This window comes from Elgaria multicarinata, chromosome 1 (assembly GCF_023053635.1).
Source record: "Elgaria multicarinata webbii isolate HBS135686 ecotype San Diego chromosome 1, rElgMul1.1.pri, whole genome shotgun sequence".
Classification (NCBI taxonomy): Eukaryota; Metazoa; Chordata; class Lepidosauria; order Squamata; family Anguidae; genus Elgaria; species Elgaria multicarinata.
Window position 1 is genome coordinate 89,972,637 of NC_086171.1, and position 25,358 is coordinate 89,997,994.

The following is a 25,358-nucleotide window of genomic DNA, read 5'->3' on the forward strand; positions in this document are numbered from 1 at the left end:
AAACAGAATACAGTAAAGAGAAGGTGACTGCAGTTTCATGCAACGCTTCATAGGCACCAGTTCAAAAAGACCAAAATGAGTGGAGGAGAGGTTGCCAAAAACTGCCACAGATTATTACCATGTTTACATATGCCCCCCCCTCCAGCACCCTCTCCTCACAACAATGCAGGCCTGCATCAAAGTAGCCATAGGTATACATGGGAATGATACCACAAGCCCCTTAAGAACCAGATGAAGCTGAAAATGCTTGAGGAGGTTGAAATCAGCAACCCAAGCATCCTAAGACTCTGGGCTTGATACATGTTTCATTGAACTTGTTCAACTCCTTTAAGTATTTTAATTTGTAGATGATCCCTAAACTCTTTCAATGATTTCCTATGGCCATTCGGAATGACACAATGCTTTTCAATGGCCATTCGGTGTCCTTCGGTTTAGTACGTCCCTTATTTCTTAACTCGTACCAATGGCTGGAAAACAACCTTTTCTTTTCATACTGTTCCACATGTTGTTTTGGAGTCAACTTCTTTGGCACTTCTTTCTGGCTGTATGGCATCACAGTCTAGATATATATTAAAAAGAAACGAATTCCTCCACCACTAACAACTTTAGCAGTGAGAGAGACTTCACATGCAAAGTTCATATGTTCAGAATGTCAGAGAGGAATGGAATAAGGAGTTTGAATGCTCTGTACACCTTAATTAATGGAAAGTTGCCCTAACTTCCATATGTACTATTTCTGTAGGTTTAAAATTGAGTTTGATTCAGCAGCAACAACAAAATGATCTTTTGGTTATATTGGACACCACAGAGGCTTGTTAAGAAGAAGCTTTGCCAGATGCTGGCAATGTAATGAAGACAATGCCTCACTAAGGCATTTGTTGTGGGCATGTCTTAGAGTCACTTCTTTTTTTGTTAGCACTCATTGCTTCTAGAAATTTTGTTCTCGAAAAACGTTGATAATAAGGGAAGTCCCTGCACTTTCAAATTACATTTTAAGTTTTAGACAGCAAAAGTGGATACTGAGAGACTTTGAAGTTGCAAAGAGATTTAATACTTCAACCTTGGAAGGATAAACACCCACCACTTAATCAATAGACTGAAGACCTTACTGCTGTTCCTGTATTTAACGTATCTCCTATAGCCATCAATTTCATATGGATGCTTAGTTAGATTTATGGACTGCTTATATTAACATATGTCTTTGAAATGGAAATGTTACATCCTTCTTTTTTCCTTTTTTTTATATATTAAGGTAGATGTCAATGCTTATTTTACATGAACGTTTTGTGATATATTCTTTCCTTCTCTTCCTGTTTCTCTCTTTTGGGGTGGGTGGGTGGGTGTGTCCACACACACACATTTTTGTTTTTTATTGCTGTATTTGAGAAGCAGAAGCAGCAGAAGAATGGGATTTGTTAAGTTTCTTCTTGTTCAACTCATGTCTGCTTGAAAGAGCAAAGCCCCTTCTGTTAAGGGGGGGTGGCTGACATCACATCCTTTCCACTAAGCAAGTCCTACTTCAATAACTATCAAACTAACACTTGCTCACCTGTGCCTTTGCTGGAGGCAGCTTGAAAAAGCAGAATATGGCTAGAATTTCTTTTTTCCTAGGGCTCCTTGGTCTGATGCTTGGTGAGTATGGTACTACTACTTTAGGTCTTTTCTCGGTATCTAAGTAAGTTACAATTGAATAATAATAATAATAATAATAATAATAATAATAATAATAATAATAATAATAATAATAATAATATTTAGGAATCCAGTTCATACAGCACAAACTTTGGGCTTTCTTTTCTTGGAATATTTGATTTCCATGCTATACCGCAACATCTTTAGAAATTCCTCTAAGTTTCAAAAGCTGTTTGCCATGTGGAATGAAATGGGGCGGCTATTGCTGAGAAACAAATTCAAAGTCACGCAGAGCTTGTTGGATGCTTTTTGAACTGCGTATGTAACCCCCAACTATCTGGCCAGATGCTCAAACCAACCAAGTAGCAAAAAAGGAGGAAATTAATTAACAACAACAACAAAAGAACCAAATAGATTGAATAAGTTAAAAAATAAAAGCAATGAAGAGTTTGCTGTATTTTTCGTTGCAACAGACTAACACGGCTGCCCCTCTGGAAATTGCAAATCCAATAACCCTATATTAGAAATCTTGCTCTCCATTGCTCTATAATAACATCAATAACTACGGACCCACTGCAGCTTCTTATCTGTATGTGTTAACCATTCCAAAGTACAGAAGAGCATTTACCCTTGCTCGCTTTAATGTGTTGCCATCAGCACTACTAGAAGGACGATTTAGTAAAATCCCAGCTAATGAACGGATATGTCCCTATGGTTCTGGAGTAATAGAATCTGTCGAACATGTCGTTTTGCATTGTAACATGTATGAAGAATGCAAAAAGGATTTAATCTTTCCATTATTAATAGCCTTTTCTGGATGTAAACACACAACCGTGGTATTCATTTGTTTAAGGGATGTGTCCTCCCATATTACTGAAAGGGTCTCTAAGTTTCTTATGACCTCAACGCAAATTAGAAAAATAATGTTGCAATCCTCCTGAGAGAAGGAATTTCACAAAGCTGTATTTTGTTTTTATGTCACTTTTTATCTATCCTTTGTATGTTTTATACTGATTTTGCTGGTCTGTGACCGTAATAAATAATAATTGAAAAATTGACTTCCAACAGGAGCAAATGTCCCAACTTAATGATAAATAGCAGCCCTTTTGCAGTATGAACAGTATATTAAGGTGTCAGACAGTTTTTAAGGGAGTTGACTATTATGGCATTATCATGAAACTTGATGGAGGAACATCAACAACCAATACTAGAGGCCTTCAAGAGGCCGCTGGACAAGCATCTGTCAGGGATGCTTTAGGGTGGATTCCTGCATTGAGCAGGGGGTTGGACTCGATGGCCTTGCAGGCCCCTTCTGACTCTGCTATTCTATGATTCTATAATAAAATTGGCTCACAAGAGGTTTTCCGAATCAGCAAAAAGCTCTGCTTAAATGGAATAGACTGTCCCCTGAGAAATAATGCTCAGCTCTGTTTGTGAGGATTTGTTGGCTGGCTAGTTTGTAAAATGTTAAACAATTGCCAGAATCCACTGCAGAATTAGGCATGCCAAAGCTCAATAAAATCAGTGGATTTCAACACACTGAATTCTGTGCTGGATTGTGGCCAGTATGTTAAGATAATTGTTCCAAATAATAAATGGTAATCTGTGTAATATAGAAGAACAAAAATGTCATGATTAAAGATCGTTGCAATATGGCATGGGTTGGAAGTACTCGAATATATATGTTTGATCAGTTAAGGAATATAAAGCAAGACTGTATCTCATAATACTAGAACCCAGGTCATGCAATTAAGCTGAATGAAATGAGGTTCAGGACAGATAAAAGGAAGTACTTCAACGCACATAATTAAACTATGGAAATCTCATCCACAAGATATGGTGATGGCCATCAACGCAGATGACTTAAAAATGGGACTAAACAAATTCAGGGAAGCTACCAATAATCAATGTTTGCTAGTCCTCATGACAATATACGACCTCAAGGACCTGAGGGAGTATGCCCCTGAACACCATTTGTTGGGGAATTTGAGCGAGAGGGTGCTATTGCATCCCCGTCCTGCTTGTAGGCCTCCCAAAAACATCTAGTTGTCCAGTGTGGGAAATAGGATGCTCGACCAGATATGCCTTTGGTCTGATCCAACAGTCTGGTTCTTATGTTCTTAAAATAAATAAATTAAAAACCTTTATTTGTTTGACAGGCACAACAATAAACAGTTTATTGCAGTCAATAGACCATTCCAACAAAAATTACATACAAAAGGACTGAGCATACAATTAGCTATTAAAAAGACAAGTAATCATAGAGGATCTAATAGAAATGGCCAGGTTCAAAAACTTGGCCACTTGCTCGGTGATTGATTTGTCTGAGTTCCGAAGTAAAAGGGACATTAAGAATTCAGTTGGGTGACCAGGAAAAGATTGTAAAATGGGGTTCAGAAGATCATTCCTAGCCCCTTGGTAAAATCTACAGAACAGTAACACGTGTGATACTGTTTCCACCTCAGTATTGTTACAGGGACAGCATCTGTTGAGCAGAGGGATTTTGTTGTATCTGCCATCTAAAAGTTTAGAGGGAAGGACGTTAAATCTGGCCAGTGAGAATGCTCTCCTGTATTTGGGAATTGTTAACCAGCGCAGGTAAGGCATCCCATCTTTGCAAAAGGAGGCTGGTAGTCCTAGGGACTGGGGGGGGGGAGCATGGACCCCGAGCAGCACTCTGGAGGACTTGCACGTCTATATCAAGCAGCCTCGGTTTCACTATTGATTTGGCACTAGCTAAATCCCTTGATAGTAACATAGAAGAAGAAAGCCCTACTGAGTTGATTTTGCTTGTCATGGACTTTGACCAGGGAGATTCAAAATGGTCTGACAGGATCTTGGATACCAGGGAATTTGTTGGAAGTGCCAACTTGCAGCGAAGCCAGAAATGGGTAGCATGGATCCAAGCCAGACAGTTAACAGAATTCAGAACAGCCCTTAACTTAAGGACAGCTCCAGAGACACACTTGGGAACACCAAATAACACCCTAAGGAAAGATGACTGAATGCCCTCATAGGAGCATTTAGAACACGGGAACCAGATTGGTGCCCCATAGAGAATCTGAGGGATGATTTTGGCCTTGAAGACCTGGACAGCTGCTGGGAGGAATTTCCCACCCCTTGGTGGGCTTTTTGAAGCACTGTAAATGTGACTAGCTAATGACCTCCAAAGCAATCATCTGCCCTTTGGAATGCAGTGCACACTATCAATATTATTACACGATTTCTGCCCTCCTGCTGCTGTTGGGACCTAGCTATGAGGTGGTAAATGTTCAGGGCAGCCAGCGGCACTGCAACTGGGCTTTCCCCAACCGTGCTTGCTAAAGGGACTAACACGGCTCTCCCAGAAAGAGGATTTCAGCCCTTGAAGGCACAAGCAAGCCATTTAGTACGTGCCAAGATCATTGTAGACATTCAGGATTTTGTTTTATTTTTTGTGACAAGTGAAAACTAGATGGCGTCTGGCCGCAACATTAATTTCTTTTATTTGGATTGTATTAATAATATTGTTTGGTGGTCTTCATCACCTCAGCTATGTTTAAAAAAGAGGCTTTCTTTCTTTCTTTCTTTCTTTCTTTATTTATTTATTTATTTATTACATTTCTATACCGCCCAACAGCCGAAGCTCTCTGGGCGGTTCACAAAAATTAAAAACCACGAAGAGCATAAAAACAACCAACAAATTTAAAACACACATACGAAATACAATATAAAAAGCACAACCAGGATAAAACCACACAGCAAAAATTAACATAGGTTAAAATATGAGATTAAAACAACAAAGTTTAAATTTAAGTTAAATTAGGTGTTAAAATACTGAGAAAATAAAAAGGTCTTCAGCTGGCGATGGAAAGAAAACAATGTAGGTGCCAAGCGAACCTCTCTGGGGAGCTCGTTCCACAGCCGGGGTGCCACAGCAGAGAAAGCCCTCCTAGTAGCCACCTGCCTTACTTCCTTTGGCAGGGGCTCACGGAGACGGGCCCCTGTGGATGATCTTAAGGTCCGGGCAGGCACATATAGGAGGAGGCGTTCCTTCAAATAACCTGGCCCCAAACCATTATACATTAAATATATAAGCAATCAAACCAGCAGATTTTGATGTCTTGTATTCTGTTGCTAACTTACAAAGTACTGTTTATGTCACAGTTACTAGAGTGGATTTATGAGTTCTGACTGGAATCTTGTGCCATTTATAGCCAACATTTTCAATATAAATTTATGTTCCTAGGTTGGCTAACAAAGTAGTAAGAAACAGTAAAATACAATTTAAAAAATTAAGGCACACAAATGATCAAAACGGACAAAACCAATTTAAGGCTGAGGCATCCATTTCAGTGGAATGAATGACCTAAAACATTAACCCATCTATGCTGCTCATATGCATGAGGGATAATGACCTTTGCATTTATACAATATTACATTTTAGGATATCAGCAAAATGTCAGCCAGCAGAGAGACACATAAAAGTGCTTGTAATAACAACAATATGCTTCAGAATCTTTGGCTGCAGTTAGAGAACAAACTAATGAGCCTTTCTCCTCCCTTTAGGCTGTGGCAGGTCCGAAACAAACAGGGTGGAAATCAAGATGACCAGCAACCCTCCCAAAGCCTTTAAAACTGAAGTGCGCCTGCAGTGTGTGTCCAGCTACATGGAAATTGGGGTGTACTGGGTCCTTCAGAGAAGTGACCACACTACCCAGTTCATCACCTATGTCTCTGTAAGGTCAAAGACGACACCAGAAATCATCAATGGCTATAAAGCAGAAAAAGCTGGAAACAATTACCAGCTAACTATTGCCAGCTTCGAGGAGGAGAATCAGGGCATCTATTACTGCATTCTCCATCGCAACCAGGCCCTGTTCTTCAGTTCAGGCCTCGAAGTCCACCTGCCAAGTAAGCTCCATCATACGTCTTTAATGTCCACTGCAAATGATGAGCCTTTGCACACCCTTCTCTGCCAGGCTGGTTGCTTTTCCTTCTTGACGCTTCTTCAGAGTGAGGTGGGGAGCCTCCCTTCTCTTACTTTCCTGCCCTTAGCTGTTTATTGCTCTTGGCCAGGATAATCTTGAGGGGGTTCCCATTTCTTCTGCCCCCAACCACTATTTGCTCAGACTCCTTTCTACCCAATACTACAGAACAAAACTATTATTGTCTTTCGAATAAGAAATGGTTTGGTAAGGGGGTGACAAGGACAGGTCTCCTTCTCTTTCTGCATCTGGTTCAAGAGCTGGTGCTCACTGCAGGGGAGTTGAAGAGTTCTATCAGCTATTGACCCTTTTTTGTCTCAGGTTTTAAAGGAAAGGACAGGTGCTCCAACATCTTGCTTTCCTGTTCCAGTTCCTCCCACGCCTTTGCCTTTGGATTTTTTTAGCATCCCTATTGGGGTTCTCCTTTTTTGGCCTCCTCATAGCAGGCTGAGCTAGCAGGCCGAACTAGCTCTCCCCACGGCCTGAGTTCGATCCCAGTGGAAGCTGGTTTCAGGCAGCCGGATCGGGTCGACTCAGCCTTCCATCCTCCAGAGGTCGGTAAAATGAGTACCCAGTTAGCTGGGGGAAAGGGAATCATGGCCAGGGAAGGCAACGGCAAACCACCCCGCTATAAAGCCTGCCAAGAAAATGTCAGCGAAAGCTGGTGTCCCTCCAAGAGTCAGTTCCTTTCCTTTCCATAGCAGGCCACAACTTTGGAGTCCAGTAGGAAGACGACGATTAGAGCCTATCCCTCATGCCTTAAGGCTAGCTACAGTAAACGGGTAGAAAATGCCTTCCATCTTTATTTTGTTTGCAGAGCCTTCTCCCATGCCTCCCACCATCCCACACAAGGTTTCAACCAGACCAGTAACACAGAACATTAGATGTCTATCTCCCAAGGTATCAGGTATGTTTCCTTAATTCTCCTACAATTCTGAGGTCATAAGTGACCCAAAGGCATACAAAAATATGTAAAACCGTTTTTATAACCCGTGCCACTTCTAGCCCAAGATATGGTCTAAGAAGACCCGGGATGCAGTAAGTTTGTTGATGCTAAGCCTGGTTATTTATTATTTTATTTATTTATTTTATTACATTTATATACCGCTCCACAGCCGAAGCTCTCTGGGCAGTTTACAACAATTAAAAATAGTAAACATTAAAAGTATACACAATTTTAAAAACATCAAAAACATAAAAACAGTATAAAAACAACAGTATCCATTTAAAAAACAATTCTGGGGTCCATTAAAAACAAACTTAACGTTGTTAAATGCTATTAAAAGTAACAGCATTTACAGGATTAATGCCCCTGGATGAGTGCCTAGTTGGGAACCTTTGAGTTCCATCCAAGAAGTACGGTGTAAATAAACACAATAAATAAATGAATAGATAAATACATACATAATCTAGCACTATAATAAGGGCCACTTGTTCTGTATTGTTTCAAATCCCCCTCTTTGCTGGGGTTTTTTGTTTGTTTTTAATATATGGATTTCATATATATTTTTAAATGGTGTCAGTGACCCCTGCAATTCAAGTGACTGGAAAGAAAACAGTGCATTCCAGGGTACTGGGATCATTCAACACTGGATAGGCCTCATCTTGAGTATTGCATCCAGTTCTGGGCTCCACAATTCAAGAAGGACGCAGACAAGCTGGAGGAGGTTCAGAGGAGGGCAATGAGGACGATCAGGGGTCTGGAAACAAAGCCCTATGAGGAGAGACTGAAAGAACTGGGCATGTTTAGTCTGGAGAAAAGAAGATTGAGGGGAGACATGACAGCATAAGAACATAAGAAGTGCCACGCTGGATCAGACCAAGGGTCTATCTAGTCCAGCACTCTGTTCACACAGTGGCCAACCAGCCATTGGCCAGAGATGAACAAGCAGGACATGGTGCAACAGCACCCTACCACCCATGTTCCCCAGCAACTGGTGCACACAGGCTTATTGTGTGTACACTCTTCAAATATTTGAAAGGTTGTCACACAGATGAGGGCCAGGATCTCTTCTCGATCCTCCCAGAGTGCAGGACACGGAATAATGGGCTCAAGTTAAAGGAAAGCCAGATTACAGCTGGACATCAGGAGAAACTTCTTGACTGTTAGAGCAGTACGACAATGGAACCAATTACCTAGGGAGGTCGTGGCCTCTCCCACACTAGAGGCCTTCAAGAGGCAGCTGGACAGCCATCTGTCAGGGATGCTTTAAGGTATATTCTTGCAATGAGCAGGGGGTTGGACTCGATGGCCTTGTAGGCCCCTTCCAACTCTGCTATTCTATGATCCAATGATGCATCTCTTATCTAGCAGCACAATAACTATTTCATGAGGTCCAGCATCTTGCTCCTGACCCTGCAGCTACTGCTCTTTGGTTTTGAGCAGTGACAGGAGCAGCAGCCTCCACGTACCTTGCCCCCTCCCTCTGATAGGTGGTGTGGATTGGGGCCAGAGGGACAGGGCAAGTCCATGCGTGCTGTGCACAGAAGCAAGAAGGAGGTGAGAGTATTCAGTGACGCAAGGGATCGTACTCAAGGACACCCAAAACATAGAACTGCCACAACATGTTATGTTAATGGCACTTTGAAGATAAAGAGGGACTAAACATTCAGTACTTTCAAAATTCATAGTTCCAGGAAGTTTTGAGTTGGATGGAAAAACATACCAATAAAGTATTAGAGGTTTTCCGGTCCCTGTAGCAGTTAATGTGGTGGGTTATTACAGATCTCAGACACCATTGCTGTATAACTTTATCCCTTTAATCTAAACCAGTCTTCTCCAGCCTGGCACCCTCCAGTCATTTTGGACTCCCATCAGTCCTACCCAGCATGGCCAGTGATCAGGGATGCTGGGCGTTGTAGTCCAAAACAGCTAGAAGGTACCAGGTTGGGGAAGGCTGATCTATACCATAGTAATATTTCATATTTTTAACAGTCAATGTTAAATACAAGTTGGGAGAGAGAGGCTTAAACTGTGACTTAACTGGAGTCCGTTTCACTGCAGTGCCAGATTGGTAAGTGTGCAATCCTATGCTTGTTTAGACAGAAAAAAGTCTGACTGGGGAAGGCTGCGTAGGAGTTTTTCTGTCTAAACATGGATAGGATTGCACCCAAAGGGCTTTTTCCAAATATAGGAGGCTTAAAGCGAAAGAGAAGAGATTTGAATGACAGTGGGGTTCCAGGTAGTATGGAAGAAAGAGAGAGAGCTCCCACGGCCAGACAATGTATCTAAATGGTAGTATAATTGTCAGGCCGGGTGTCCCCCACTATGTTCTTCTCCTCTTTGCTGGTTCTCTGAAGGTTTCTTCAAAGGCCCTGCCTTCACGGCGCCCCGTGGAGTGGTAGCGAGTAATCCATACTGCAGGAGGCAGCGAGGGCATTTTGGCAGCCATTTGGCTCGCCGGGCCCACGCACAGCTTCCAGCAACCAATTAAAGGTTACCTTCTGGCCAGAAACGCCCCCAGTGCAATGCTAGAGCAAGGATAGAGGGCAGAAGGGCCTTAGTGACTTCACTCCAGTTTTTCCAGTGTGCAGCTTCATGGGAAAGCCCCACATTGGCTGTGAGGTGGCTGTTGCATCATATAACCCATACAGCGTCACCCCGCAGCCACCGTAGGGCTTTTAAACAGTATAGACAACCCCCAGGAAACCTCTTTAGGAAGGCTTTTGGGGCATGAGTGAATTTAACTGAATTGCTTTTAACTTTGGGAGCTGTCCAATGAAATTGATGTTTAATAGCTGCTTGTATTTTCTATTTTTTCCTTATAACATTATAGTTCAAAATGTATTGTTGTTAGTTGCATGAACTCTATTGAGGAAAGGAAGGATATGAATGTGTTAAATAAATGTCCGGATCCTTGGCTACTTAGGGCCATATTTGAGATTATACTACGAATGCTGTGCAGATAAGAAAGGGATTCCTTTGCTCCCTCTATTAGAATTTGCCATGATACACACACACACACACACACAACTTGGTTGCAGGTTCTGGGTGGCTGTAGGCTAATACTTTTGACTGCAGTATACCCAGCCACCAAGAAAAGGTGAAAGGTAAAAAGAGATAGGGGGAGGAGAATAAATTGGCTGACAGAAAGGCTGTCTAAATATGGTCTTTGCCTCACAGTGTCTCTGACTTGGTGCTGCCTAGGTTATATGACACAGCCACCAATTTGGAGCCACTGCAGGGCAAAGAAGTCAAGATGCGCAGGAAAATTTGAGGACTTGCCCTGACTGTTCCTGTGGGAGCCAGGTCAGCACAGCTCTTCCGCTGTCTGTCCTTGCTCCAGTGCTACGGGCATTCCAGGGCAGAAGGTGAGCTTGGATTGGTGGCCGGAAGACAGGAGGAGACCCTAACGTCTGTCAAGGTTTCTCTCTGCTACACCGCAGCAGCGATACTGCGGGGTTTTGCCATGGAGCAGCGCCAACCTGGCGCCATGAAGGCACACGGAATGTGTGCAGGTGTCCCTTTTAAAAAATAAAATAAAATAAATTTGCATTTCATAGAATCATAGAATAGCAGAGTTGGAAGGGGCCTACAAGACCATCGAGTCCAACATCCTGCTCAATGCAGGAATCCACCCTAAAGCATCCCTGACAGACGGTTGTCCAGCTGCCTCTTGAAGGCCTCTAGTGTGGGAGAGCCCACAACCTTCCTAGGTAAGGTTCCATTGTCGTACTGCTCTAATAGTCAGGAAGTTTTTCCTGATGTCCAGCTGGAATCTGGCTTCAACTTGAGCCCGTTATTCCATGTCCTGCACTCTGGGAGGATCGAGAAGAGATCCTGGCCCTCCTCTGTGTGACAACCTTTTAAGTATTTGAAGGGTGCTATCATGTCTCCCCTCGATCTCCTCTTCTCCAAGCTAAACATGCCCAGTTCTTTCAGGCTCTCTTCATAGGGCTTTGTTTCCAGACCCCTGATCATCCTGGTTGCCCTTTAATTTCTTGTTAAAGGAGCTGTCAAAGGTTGCCACAGTCAGTCAGTGCAAATGTAGCTGGCATGTAGCTGCTGGAAAAAGTCTCTCTCTTGATGACTGGGAGTGCTTTTCAAACAGATATTCATGCCACCCCCTTTTCTCTCCTGTTTGCACTGACTGCGGCAAAAGTCACACCTAGGCACGAAAAAGGGATGGCATATGTTGTTGTTTTTTATTAAAAAACAGTTGCTGCCAAGTTGGGGAGGGGTGGAGAAGAGGGGGGCACCCCCAAGGACTGGGGCAAGACTTCAGGCCTGAGGGATCACTTAGATAAGTGGGTGATCTTGAGCACTTTCCCCCACGTGTCAAAGTGCTCAAGATCAACTGCTTACCCAGGTGTTTCTCCCAGGATTTAGAGGGTTGACCCGACCCTTGGGGGTCCCCTCCTTCTATACAGCCCTCCCTGAGTCAGCACCAACAGCATTTTATAGAAGAGTGCATGCCACCCCATTGTTTTGCTCCCAAACACAGAAACTGTCTCTAGCACTACAGCTGTCGAATCAGAAGCAATTTGGGAGCAAAAAACAGGGTGCTTCAGCGGGCACCCTGAAAAACAGTTGCTGGGGACTCAGGGATTCTTAGCAGAGCACCCCCAGGATCAGGGCAAGCTTTTGAACCCCAGAGTTCACCCTGCTAAGGGAGTGGTCTGCACCCTCTTTCCCCACCTGCCAGCTGTCAAAGGCTGCCAAACCAACCTCTATACAGACCAACCTTGCATGTTTGACAACTCACATACAAGGGTACAGGCAAGCCAATCCGGAATATTTCTGTGCACTTAAGCAACTCTGAAAATTCACATTTAATAATAATAATAATTTTATTTATTTATTTATTACATTTTTATACTGCTCAATAGCCAAAGCTCTCTGGGCGGTTCACAAAAAATAAAACCATTAAGAACATAATAAAACATCCAACAATCTAAAAACCCAAATACAAAATACAATATAAAAAGCACAACCAGGATAAAACCACACAGCAGAAATCGATATAGGATTAAAATACAGAATTAAAACAGCAAAGTTTAAATTTAGATGTAAAATACTGAGAAAATAAAAAGGTCTTCAGCTGGCGACAAAAAGAGTACAGTGTAGGCACCAGGCGGACCTCTCTGGGGAGCTCATTCCACAACCAGGGTGCCACAGCAGAGAAAGCCCTCCTCCTAGTAGCCACCTGCCTCACTTCCTTCAGCAGGGGCTCACAGAGAAGGGCCCCTGTGGATGATCTTAAGGTCCAGGCAGGTACATATGGGAGGAGGCGTTCCTTCAAATAATTTTGAAGGAACATCAGGAAAAACTTCCTGACTGTTAGAGCAGTACAACAATGGAACCAATTACCTAGGGAGGTCGTGGCCTCTCCCACACTAGAGGCCTTCAAGAGGCAGCTGGACAGCCATTTATAATATTAAAATAATAATATTTTATTATTCCAAGCATTCCAAGGGGCCAGGAAAATGCAAAAAAAAAATCCCCTTCCCATTTTTGCACACACAAAAAAGAAAACAAATTTGAAATGGGCTCTAACTGTGATCTGAGAGCAGGGATGGAAGGAGCAACAGGACAAAGTGAACCAGTGTCAGCCCCTCCAAAGTGCCGTTCGGGCACAGGTTGAAGAGCTGTCACTGGCAAGGAAAAATAGGCACTGCATGTAGCTTGGCTGCGATTGCTTGGCAAGAGCGCATGGAGTTTCTGCCCCTCTTGCTGAGCGACTTGCTGTGCGATGCCTTTTACCCATGGTGGGTTCGGATGACAGGTCAACCCATTGGGGGTAAAACAACCCCTATAGCAGCATATAGGGTATCAGGATGGGTGGTTTCCCCAAAGTACCCCACCCTGTGGTAAGCCATCGGGATTCGGCCAACATGCTAATCCACTGTGGGTTGTTCCAGACAACAAGCCATGATGCATTGGTTCCTCCTGCTGCTTTAAGTGGTGCAAGCCAAGGTTAAGTTTCACGACAACAGTGAAGCTTAGAAACATGGTAGGGAATGGGGGAGAGGGTCAAAAACTGATGATTGACTATTGCATCAGGAGTAATTTTTAGCACGCATCATTTCTGCAGAGACGGAGTCAAGTAGTATGAAGTTGCCCTGTGACCTGTACATCTTCGCTCCCTTAGCTGGTGGTTGCTTCGTTCTGCTAGTAATCGTGGTGATCACCATGTCGGTTTGCTGTGGTAAGAGAATGTCCTTTCCGCTCTGTCTCATGGTTTGGATTGGGAGGTGGGCCATGTGGGAGAGGTTAGCATAAAACTATGGACCATGTCCGCAAGGGCATCTTCTTATAACCCTCCGCTTCTTGTTCCCTAGTGAAATGGTGCCCCACCTACGTACAGACCATGCTTGTTTTCTTCTCCCTTAATAGCTGTACTTTTTCCTACATTGCTGTATCTGCAGGGATGTCGAAAAAGAGGGGGAAGAGGCTAGAAAACAAATCTTTGTACAGACATGCACACAGAGACAATGGTTAAGTGAAAACAAATATCTGATGAATATTTTAAAGCCCTGGTAAAGATTTGGGCGTAGAAGCTTGGATGAAAGGAGTTACAACACATTCATCCAAAACCTAATTTCTAGGCCTATTTTGCACAATACCAGTTTTTGCCTTTAAAAAGGCTGGATGTGAAATACAGATAAGAAGACCATATAGTACAGTGCACAGGCTACATGTATGGCTGCCGGTATGTAAGGATAAATTATGTAAATGTTGGCCAAATCAGACAGATCTGAAGTGCTAGCCAGGCACCTACATGATGGTCTGGTCAAGAGTGCTAATTTTTTTAGCCACTGGTTAATAGCAGCTTTTATATGGACAATATAATTTCTGTTAGAGATGACCACAAATGAATAAGAGATACCAGATAGAGGGAGCTGGTACTGAAGATATACGTGTGATCAACAGTGTAATGTATGCTCAGAAGTAAGTCCCTCTGTGTTCAATGGGGCTTACGCCCAGGGTAGCCTAAAGGAACGCCAAAGCAAATCCCCAGGAAGAAAAAACAAATGTCTTGGTTTTAAGAGCTATTTATAGAGTACTGCAAGATTTGTAATTCAGCTTTTCAGTCAGGACCAGGTGGGATTAAGAAAAAATATTATTACACTGAACAGGTAGATTTATTTATTTTATTTGTTTATTTGATTAATTATAAAGAACCTACTTAATTTAATATAGTATGTCTTGATTAATGAGTCAAAACATATTACATGTCAGTCATTTTCAGACTAAGCACTGGAATATGGTCTTGAGGGTTATGTGATATTATTGCACTGGGTTGTGTGGGGGGGGTGTGTTGGAAGTACACTGCATTACATGTCCAATGGGCCTTGAGCAATTAAAATCCCAGCTAACAGCTGTTCTGCAGGCTGAAAGTCTATCAGATATTTTTAAGATGTCTTTCAACTTCCGGAAAGATGCTCATTCTCTATCAACTTTCTGAATTGTGCAGCATACAAATAGAAATAGTCAGGTAGTGTTTCCAGCTGATCTTAAGAGTTTATGGCTGCAATCCTATATTCATATATCTGGGAGTAAGCTTTATTGAAATCAGTGGAATTTATTTCTGAGTTTTCTTTGGGCAGAGCTTTACACACTCTGATTGGGATTTCTGTCCTCTGCACACTGAGGCAGCGTAAATTCAGGAGATATTTGGATAAAAGGAGGGAAAGATCCTTGTTTAGCATTGTGATAATGGGCATCTGTTCTGGCCTTTCTTTGTCTTGCTACTGACCATGGTCTTCTTTGCATGGCTAATGAGCCAGAGGTATGATGACCATTTTTTTAGATTAGTTTCTCATTGATAAACCAGAAGTTGAGAGAAACTAAACAATGCTAGTGAGAAGTGACTGCAACAAGCCATTAGTCCATTTTTGTTCCATAGCTAATGTTTGCAGTGTAATAGTATTTTATACTCTTTCTGAATGCTAGTTCTACTAGATTTTTCTGCACCTGTCAACTGCTTCGTTTGTTCAGTGGTAGCAGTGTGCTAAATCTGTTAGTATGGATATGAGAAAGGAGTGTTAAATGTTAGGAAAAGTGAGACTATGGTCATCCAGTGAAGGATTTGCCACACATATTTGCGTGAACAAAGTCACCTGTAGGAAAGTACTCCCTCCTCAGCCTCCTTCATTCACTGCAGGTACCCAAAGGGAAAAAAATGGTTAACTTAATTATAAATACAAGACCATGATGAACTCAAAATAAAGATGAAGGGGTTAATAAGAGGGGGAAAACTGCAATGTCACATGTACTAATAAAGTAACTTACTATTTTGTTTCCAAATCTTTTAACTGAAGGTCTAAGAAAAAGAAGAATATGCAGGTGTAAAAGGTGAGACTTTCAGCCAGCAATCCTGTGTCCCATTAGAATGAAATGGTAAACATATGTACCAATGGAGCCTGGTGGGCTTCCCTGGACATTTTCATCAAACTGTCCACCACAACCCCAAGATCTCTTTCTTGGTTGGTCAGTGCTAGCTTAGTTCCCATCAGGTTATACTTGAAGTTGGGGTTTTATACCCCAATGTGCATCACTTTACATTTGCTTAGACTAAACCACATTTGTCATTTGCATGCCCGTTCTCCCAGTTTGGAAAGTTGGTTTTGGAGCTTCTCACATTCCCTTTCTGTTTAAACCACCTTTGGTCTGGCATCCAAAAGCAATGCTGGATCAAGGAACATCCCCAAAATGGGGACTTCTGCTCCATCAGTGGAAGGCTGTATACCTACCCATAGACTGACGGGATCCCAGTTCCCCCACATCCAATCCCTCCCTGCCTAGAGAAGGTGCCTCGCCAACCTAGCATCCACGACCCTATAGTATGACAAAAATTGGGGAACTGACATTGAGAGAGGGGTTTAAAACATGTTACTAGTAGAACTACTAGAAATATTGCAAGAGCCAGAAAAGGCATCACTTTTCTTACACCTGAGTGCTAGATATTTTAAAATGAGAACGAGTATTTTCTTGAGATAAACCATGACATTTTACTAATGACAGGGATTGTGACCCCCTGAATCTTCAAGTACTGGAGACTGACAATGTCGCCAAGTCATGCCTCCTTGAAAACAGGATGAGGGTTTATTTATTTATTTATTTATTTATTACATTTCTATACCACCCAATAGCCTCTGGGCGGTTCACAAAAAGTAAAAACATTCAAAGTATAAAACAACCCAGTATAAAACCATAATATAAAATACAATATATTGATCAGCAACTCTATGGAAACAAATGCTATCCTTTCACTAAACTCATTTACTAATTCACATCAATAGTATGGCATAAACGTAGACTCCCCTCCTTTCCCCCCCTCCCTCCTTCTCTCTCTCTCTCTTTCTCTTTAGGCCTATGAATGGAACCAATGGAAAACTCCCTTTACCACGCTAGAGCCTGTACCAGAGCTGGAACTTTGCAACTGAATTTCCCAATGCACCGTCACTGCACCCTACCCTCCAACATTACATACAAGGAGACGGATGTAATAATGTTGTACACACATACCAAGGATGAATGCCTTAGCCTCAACCCTCCAAATTACCCATTGTGCAAAGCTCTTCTCCACCTGCTGTATGTCATACTAATTTCTTCTGCAATCACCTGGCCTGCACTTGTGTGTTAGGAAACAAATCTTAACAGTTTACAACAATATAAGAATGTTTAATAGATAATGCTGTAACTCAAACACATCCAGGGTCAGTTACTACCTGGACAGGCAGTTATAGAGTGAATCAGTGCACTGGCATTTTGTGTCCATGTGCATTTGTGCATTTATGTACATTTGCATACTAGACTTTAGCTCCCCATCACACCTCCAGTGATGCAATCCTCATGTGTGTATACAGCCCCTGATGCACCACCCAGCCCTTCATAAAACTTTCAGGGCCAAAAACGCTGCCCACATTTAGAGTTCTTCTACCATTTGTATTATAAAGCTAAAAGACATATATTATTTACTTATTACCGAGCCATGATTATAAAGATGTAAAGTCGAGTTGCTTTTTCAGCATTCTATTGATATAAATCCTGAGAATTCTAGCCATTATAAAATCAAAGCAATTTTCATATTACCTTATTTTTGTCATGGAGAATCTGCCTTACGAAAAATGGCTGAGTTACAGCAGTTTCAAAAGTTTTTGCTATAAAGGGCAGATTCTTGTGCCCACCCAAAATGCTTCTGAAATGGTTCTCAGTTTAGATTATGTGAAGATGCTACAGGTTTCTAAGGATACACCTTTAGCTGGTTTGATGACAATTTGTGTTATATATATATATATATATGAGGTTTTAAGGTTCTAATTGTAAATTAGAGCTTTTCTACAAGAGGCATTTATATGCACTCATGATTCCTTACTCACAGTTGTTCTTTAGATGACATTGTAATCCTCCACTTATGATTCTGCTTTTTAAGAGCACTTTTCCGGGTTTTCTTAGAGCCGGGGAAATAGGGTATTATTTCTGAAAGCAAAAGCACTACTTATATATTTGCGCTATTCTGCTATAGAACAGTGCCATCTAGAGATTATGTAGCAGAAAAGCAGGAAAGGAAAAACTCTTTGTGTAGAGCTCAGATCTCAATTATTCAACAAAATTGAAAAAAGATGCAGCATTTTACAAGCTCGTGTAGAAAAGCTCTTGGTCATTTAACTTTTTTATTTTCCTTTTTTATTACGTACTTTTCTATGAAGGTATACATTGCAAAAAAAAGAGATAAAATATGCTTGTGTGTGTGTGTATCACATAATGCTTATATATAATATATTTGACATTTTAAAAAGAGGCATACACTAACATTCACAAGGAAACTTTCATGACAAGTTCATCGGTACACAATAAAAACTAGGTACTGGATTTTCATTAAGTCTGCTAAAACAGCTCCCTATGCTTTTTTGGTTTTGGTTTTTTTGTTCTGTTCTGTTTTTACCATAGTACACTGAAATAAAGTTGGTTTGGCAAGAATTAACTGTTCCTGGTCTTTATTTATCACTCAGCTTTTATTGGGCTCAAATTTATTTCCCACTGTTTTGCTACAGGATTCTGGCAAATACATGAAAGTGTTTGGGATGAAGAGGCTTAACGTCATTAAGCAGACACACTCCAAGTTCCACTGGCACAGACTGATGATTTTAAAAAATAATTAATTTATTGCACTATCATTTTCTCAAACCTTTGTACCTTGGTTCAGCCCAACTACATGAGGAATAAATCATGTTTGTTTGCCTGGCGATGCCAGCATTTCTCTCTTCCTGTTTTATAGACTTGATGCACCTTTCAAAAGGTTATATGACCCTGTGGCCATCTTAAAGCTGTAGAAAATAAAGAACTTTCATTAAAAAATTATTAAAAATAAATTTCAGATATCTGCAGGTATGTATATTGTTACATACATGGCATGAAGGCACATTAGGCATCCACTTTCCTGAAGCTAAGGAGGTCTGGGTCTGGTTAATGCTTGAAGGTTAGACAACCTAGTAACCACATGTAGGTCACCTTGAGTTCCATGATGGAAGAAAGATGTTCTATAAATATAATAAAATAAATAAATATAAGGATCAAGATTATTGAAGACTTAAGCGGTTGCCAGTTGCTTTCTAGATCTATCCCACACATCCAGAATAGTATGCCATGATTATATCATTTAGGGCTGTGCACACACCCCACCGAACCTCTTTGTATCCCGATCTGGACCTTCCGGATCAGGCCCAAACCGGTTCGGGTCAATCCGGAACACACACCCCTCGACCAGCTCCAGAACTGGATCCGGAGCAAGATCTGAAGGTCCAGATCGATATTCGGACACCACTTTGCCCCCCCTTCCCCACTTACCTACCAATGCGGCAGACAGCGGAGGCAGGGAAGGGGGAACAAAATGGCATCCCAATAAGCCCCCCTCCCCCTGGTTCTGCTGCCGTCACCGCACAGACCACTGCAGCGGCCCCAGGTAATCCCCCTCCCCCCTTACCTGCCTCCACTGCTGTCGGCGCACAGACCACGGTGGATGGTGGAGCCAGGTAAGCCCCCCATCCCACTTACCTGGCTCCGTCGCTGCCGCGGTCTGTGTGGCAGCTTTGACTGCTGCCAACACCTAAGGTCGGAAGTAGGCCGTGGCCTACTTCCGGTCTTAGGTGTCTGGCGGCAGTTAAAGCCACCAGACACAAGCATGGTGGTGGTGGCGGCAGCAGAAAGCGGAGCCAGGTAAGCCCCCTCCCTGGTTCCAAAGCTTCAGAACAGTCCGAATCGATTCGGACCATTCTGAACCGCTTCAGGTCGGACCTCTGCCAAGACACAGGCTCTGAACACCAGACCTCACGTCTGCCACCACTTCTTATGGGGCGACACAGGCTCTGAACACCAGACCCGGCCGAGGCTACTCCCTGCTCAAGCCAAGCACCACCACTTGATACGCCTGAGGCAAGGGATAAAGCCCACCTTCCTCCAAACTATGTGGAGAAAGGGGTTTAAAATGGAGAATGGATTTTAATATATATAATAATGCACTGTGAGTTATATCTGCTTAGGTGAATGATTGTCAGAGTGGGTGTTAAATGTGTAAACTTAAGATGATAAATGCCAAACAGACACGTGGGATTTTTGTGGCAGTTTTAAAACAAACAATCAAAATTTATTTTTAAAAGTTCATAAGCTTTTTTTCAAATAACAACATTTAAACACCTTTTTGAAACCTTTCATACAATCCGGTCACTCATTCACATACGCGCTTTCCTTTTTCTCACACAATCACTCTTGAACTTTCTTTATTATCAGTATTGATTAATGTACTTCCACTACGTGCACACCACACTCTAAAGACACCACTCACTACACTGACCCTCAAATTTCCCAGAATTTAAGTACCATAAACACAGAGAGCACTACAGACTCTAAGAGTATCTAACAAGTCTCCCTGGAAAGCTTTCCTGAAAAGAACAAGAACAAGAACAGAACTCTCAATCCCCCCAGTCATTCCCTTAAATATCCCTCCTCCCCACTCCCAAGACATTCTAACTCCGCCCACTCAGGCCAACATTCTACAAACCACAGACTTACAAACTGCAGACATTCATTTGGAATTGACTTGTGGGGTATAACGCCACAACCTCCCCCGACCTGCTCCAGAACCGGGTTTAGGAGGTCTAGATCGGCCCGCTCCGCTTCAGATTCGGGGATCCAAAACAGAGTGGAGCACAGCCCTAATATCATTATCATATTTGTTGTCTATGTTTAGACTTCCATACAAGATCTTTGAGTATTACCTTAGATCTAACATCTTCCCTGAACTTAAGTTCACTCTGATTCTTTCAACCACTGCATAAACCACACCAAGCAAGAAGCAGCATAACACCACTTGAAATTACAGATTCTTAAACCACTATTTCCCCACATGTCATAAGCATTCCTGTCAGTCCTTGGTTTCTTCTTTGATGGAGTTTCGAAGGAGTTAACGTATTTTGCCATTGCAGTAACACTTGATCAAATACTTGTACGGACAAGTTTAAAATAAAAATAACATAAGGAGAATATTTATTTCTACTACATTCATCCTCTGTTAACTTAGATACCTGACTAGGCTGCAACTGAATCCAGTACACTTTTACTTGGCCAATCTGCCCTCAGGATGTCAGTTGTTGGACAGATTAAAAAAAAAAAAAAGTAGAGTAACTAATTGAATAGAAAAATAAAATTGCCGCTATTACCATGTATCATAATGGCGTTTCCTGCCACCATATTTGTTGAAAATAATTTTCCAAAGCAAAATCTTTAAACACACACACACACAAATGGTAATGCCTGATTGCGTGCCAGTTGCGAACTGCCTAATTAGCGTAATTACCCTCACCGGGCACAGGTTGTCATGACATCCAAACCCAGGAAGGACGGGTGGCTGAGATGATTTACAAACTGCCCGGAAACCACCCCAGCCACCCACCCTTGCCAGATTTAGATGCTAATTATGCTAATTTAGGCAGCTCAAGATCAACATGCATAAGCAGAGAAAATACACCACTGTGGCATATTTTCTCTGTGACCATGCAAATGTGCTCTCTGTTTAATCACACACACACAAACAAACCCATCACTTGTTTTCTTTGTCTGCGTTATTTATACCCTGCCCTTCAACAGAATTCGCAGGACAGCTAACATAATCAAATACAAAATTTAAATTGCATAATTATAAAATACCAACATGCAAAATCCAAGAATACAAATACAAAAGTGAGAGTGACCTAAAATTTCATGGAGGTGATAAAAGTGACATTAAGGGGAAACCCTTACGATTTTTTCCTCTTCTGGGAACTTTCTGCATTGACTACGGCTGCTTTAGACGGCGACCGTGGGTGACCATGTGATTTGTTATTGAAGATTTCCTCTCTTGGCAATGCTCTATAATGTTACATGAAACAGTGCCATCTTGTGGCCTGTGATTTCCCACGGTAATTTTAAGTAGTGCATTATCTCTGATCTTTTCCAGAGGAGATTACCGGGGGAAGGCATGGGAGACGTCCTAGAGATTGACAGTAAGCCTCTGTGAGCGGCCAATCATGAGAGTGTAATAAATTGCTCATGTAGAGAAGCTCTAAAAATGAACAATCAAACGTATAAGCAATAACATTAAAAGGCCTGAGGCGAAGAAGAAAAATCTCCTGGTTCTGAAGGACATCAAAGAAGGTGCCAGAAAAGCTTCTCTAGGAAGAACATTCCAAATTCTGAGCACCAGCATTGAAAAGGCCCCAGTCTGTATGGTACCCACCACACCTCACTTGAAACATGGGAGGAGGGTGCCTGATGAAAGTCTCCAAGTCCAGATAAGTGTATGTGGGACAGGCAATCCTTAAAATAGCACAGTTCAAAATGGCAAAAGGCTTGTAGAGTCAAAATTAGCATGTTGAATTGGATCTGGAAATGGGCCAGGAACCAGTGCAGTTGGTAAAGCACTGGAGTTATAGGTTCATAAACATATAGTTCTAGTTAGTCATTTTGCAGATGTATTCTTAACGAACTCAAATTTCCAGACTGTTTTCAAAGTAGCCCTACATATAATGCAATGCAACAGACCAATCTGGATAGTTCCAGAGCAGGGCTAACTGGAGGTAAGCGATCTCTGGCCATTGTACATGAGGCATTTATCATACACTCTTGATTGGTCACTCATGGAAGTTCATGGGTCCTATACAATATGCTGCCATCCTCCAGGGCTCTTTGCAAACTTTATTGGCTTTTTTGCATGAAAACATGTACCCTCCTCTCGCTATGAGTCGCAATAAATCTATGGCACACTGATGAGATGGTACTTTATACAACGGTGCCATCTAGTGGCTTTATATTGAAGTATATAGAACATATATAATTTGCCCAGAAAGAATGGGGGAGAAAGTGGGTGGAAGTATTTGGAAAAGAGCCGATTGAAAACTCACAAGGAAGCTGGAAACAGAAGCCCTGGTAAAGTTGAGGGCTTTTAGCTTCATGTGGAGAAGCCCTCTGTCATGGCATACCAACCTATGTTGATAAAAGGCACTATTACATGGGCCCTGCTGTGCTTCTAATAGCACAGATGTATCCAAGAGCTGTGCAGCCTCATCCATAACAAGAGAAACCCCAATTGTTTGGACAGATGAATTGCCCACTCCCACTGTCTGACTTGTCTGTTTCAGATTATTAATTATTATTAATTACATTTATATACCACCCCATAGCCGAAGCTCTCTGGGTGGTTTACAAAAGTTAAAAACAGTGAACATTAAAAACAAATATACAAAGTTTAAAACCATAAAAAGTAAAAAATAAAATAAAATACAAAACCAGACAATATCCGTTTAAAACAACTATTTAAAAAAATAGAAAGTGCGAATGCAGTCCCCCACAAATTATGCAGTTGAGTTTCCCGCATTTGAGGAAATTGCAGGGGTCAGCACACCCAGAATGCAATGGATGATTCTCACCCTGGGAAAACCACCATCGTGATCATGGCGTGTCCCATGCCAGGTAAGTATATAAAAAGGGCACATATTAATTTATTCATTGGAGCAACATCTAGAGTTGTAGTGTTGTTCTTGAGCTCCAAAGTAAGCCAAGTCTACAGGGGGACGTCAGTCCCCAAAATCATAGAATCATAGAATAGCAGAGTTGGAAGGTGCCTACCAGGCCATTGAGTCCAACCCCCTGCTCAATGCAGGAATCCACCCTAAAGCATCCCTGACAGATGGTTGTCCAGCTGGGTTGCAATGAAGGCTATATTGACAAGAGTTGCTGTTTATCAATGGGGAGGGGGGGGACCATAATGAAGCAACCAGAGCAAACCCTTTGTGGAAATTGATATGTGGTGAATTTGTATGGACTATTCTATTCATTTATGCATTTTATTTATTAAATGTATATTACTCCAAAAAATAAATAAATGACCATTCATAGTGCATCCAGTTTATAAATGTATATACTTAAAATATATATAAACAGATTTTAAAGTGTGAAACGTTTTGGCATAAAACATCAGCTTCTGTCACAAACAAGAGTATGTTACAATACCACTTATATACTGAACCAGAACCAACCAGCATCAGGCCAAATCTCAGAGAAGAAACCAAACATTGGTCCCATTCAGAAGACACCTTAAACCACAGCTTTAACCATGGTGGTTAAGCCAGAAAGACAGGCCGTGTTCAGAAGATACCTTAAACCATGGCTTTAACCATGGTGAATTAGGCAAATTCACCGGGGTTAAAGCCATGGTTTAAGGTGTCTTCTGAACACAGCCCGGCTTTCTGGCTTAACCACCATGGTTAAAGCTGTGGTTTAAGGTGTCTTCTAAATGGGAAAAGGCATGGGAAGCAAGCTCTGGTGCTGCAGAAAACAGTTAAAATCTTTAATGGTTCTTTTTTGTAAAAGGCTCGACGTTTCGGATTTAACAAAATCCTTCCTCAGGAACTACAATAGATGAGTTTTAAACAGTTAAAAATACAAACAGACATACAACACCCGTACCTAAACAAACTTTGTTTTTTGTTGCTTATGTAGGCAGGATTTTTTAAAAAACAACAACAAAAGGTTCTTGTTAAAATATCAGACTTTAGATACATGAAATGTCACATAGAAATCTACAAAGAAAAACATGAATTACACACCCTCCTGAAAATTGTATATATATTATACATCATTCTCTGATCTCATACTAGAAAGTTGCACAGCACACAACATATCAAACATATTATTAGGTTAATAGGAACTGACCTGACGCTTGATACAGGGTGCTAAAGAAACAACCTGTTCTTATATGTTGAAAAATCTTGAACTTTTCTTTCTTCTAGGCGTTCTATTGACGAACTGCGTTTTGCCAGAGTTCATATTTGGGATGACAAGTCTAGGTCAAGTGTTATCTATTAGAGATAATTATATAGCATCCAACAGCTCTAATGAAGCATTTTTAAGGAGATTCTGCTCAGAATGGAATGTCAGATCGAATAGACATTGTATGTGGAGATCCTTTTACTTAAATTGATTGTAAGTGCTATATTCTAAAGAGTCATTCAACGCTTTTGGTGCAAGAGTGCTTAAAGTCAAAATCCAAAAGAATTATCTTTTGCTGAGTACCGGTTCATTGCCTCTGACTTTTTCAATTGCCCAAAAATTGATAGATTCAGGAAGGTGTCCTTTAACCTGAAAATGCTTAACCAATGGGCCCCCAGCCTTTTGATGTCTCCAATTGTAGAGATGTTCCCCTATCCTTGTTTCTAATTGTCTTGTTTTTTCTATGTATACTTTGTTACAAGGACAGGCGATGGCATAGAGACTCCTGTAGA

At 41.6% G+C, this 25,358-nt stretch overlaps 1 protein-coding gene and 1 pseudogene across 2 annotated transcripts; one reads left to right on the forward strand and one right to left on the reverse strand.

Annotated features, from left to right (window-relative positions):
- Window positions 1-1,373: 1,373 nt before the first annotated feature.
- On the forward strand, window positions 1,374-18,660 carry CD8A (CD8 subunit alpha). Of its 2 annotated transcripts, none has more exons than XM_063116689.1 (6): window positions 1,374-1,632; window positions 6,181-6,525; window positions 7,417-7,506; window positions 13,634-13,747; window positions 15,864-15,897; window positions 18,600-18,660. In XM_063116689.1, exons 1-6 carry the CDS (start codon window positions 1,587-1,589, stop codon window positions 18,616-18,618), a joined length of 648 nt encoding a protein of 215 aa, XP_062972759.1. In that variant the 5' UTR covers window positions 1,374-1,586; the 3' UTR covers window positions 18,619-18,660. The 2 variants fall into 2 exon arrangements, with proteins under 2 accessions (XP_062972759.1, XP_062972751.1); XM_063116681.1 differs by lacking the exon at window positions 18,600-18,660 and adding an exon at window positions 16,914-18,519.
- A 4,742-nt stretch (window positions 18,661-23,402) lies between these two features.
- On the reverse strand, window positions 23,403-23,555 carry LOC134413442 (U1 spliceosomal RNA; annotated as a pseudogene).
- Between the last annotated feature and the right edge of the window lie 1,803 nt (window positions 23,556-25,358).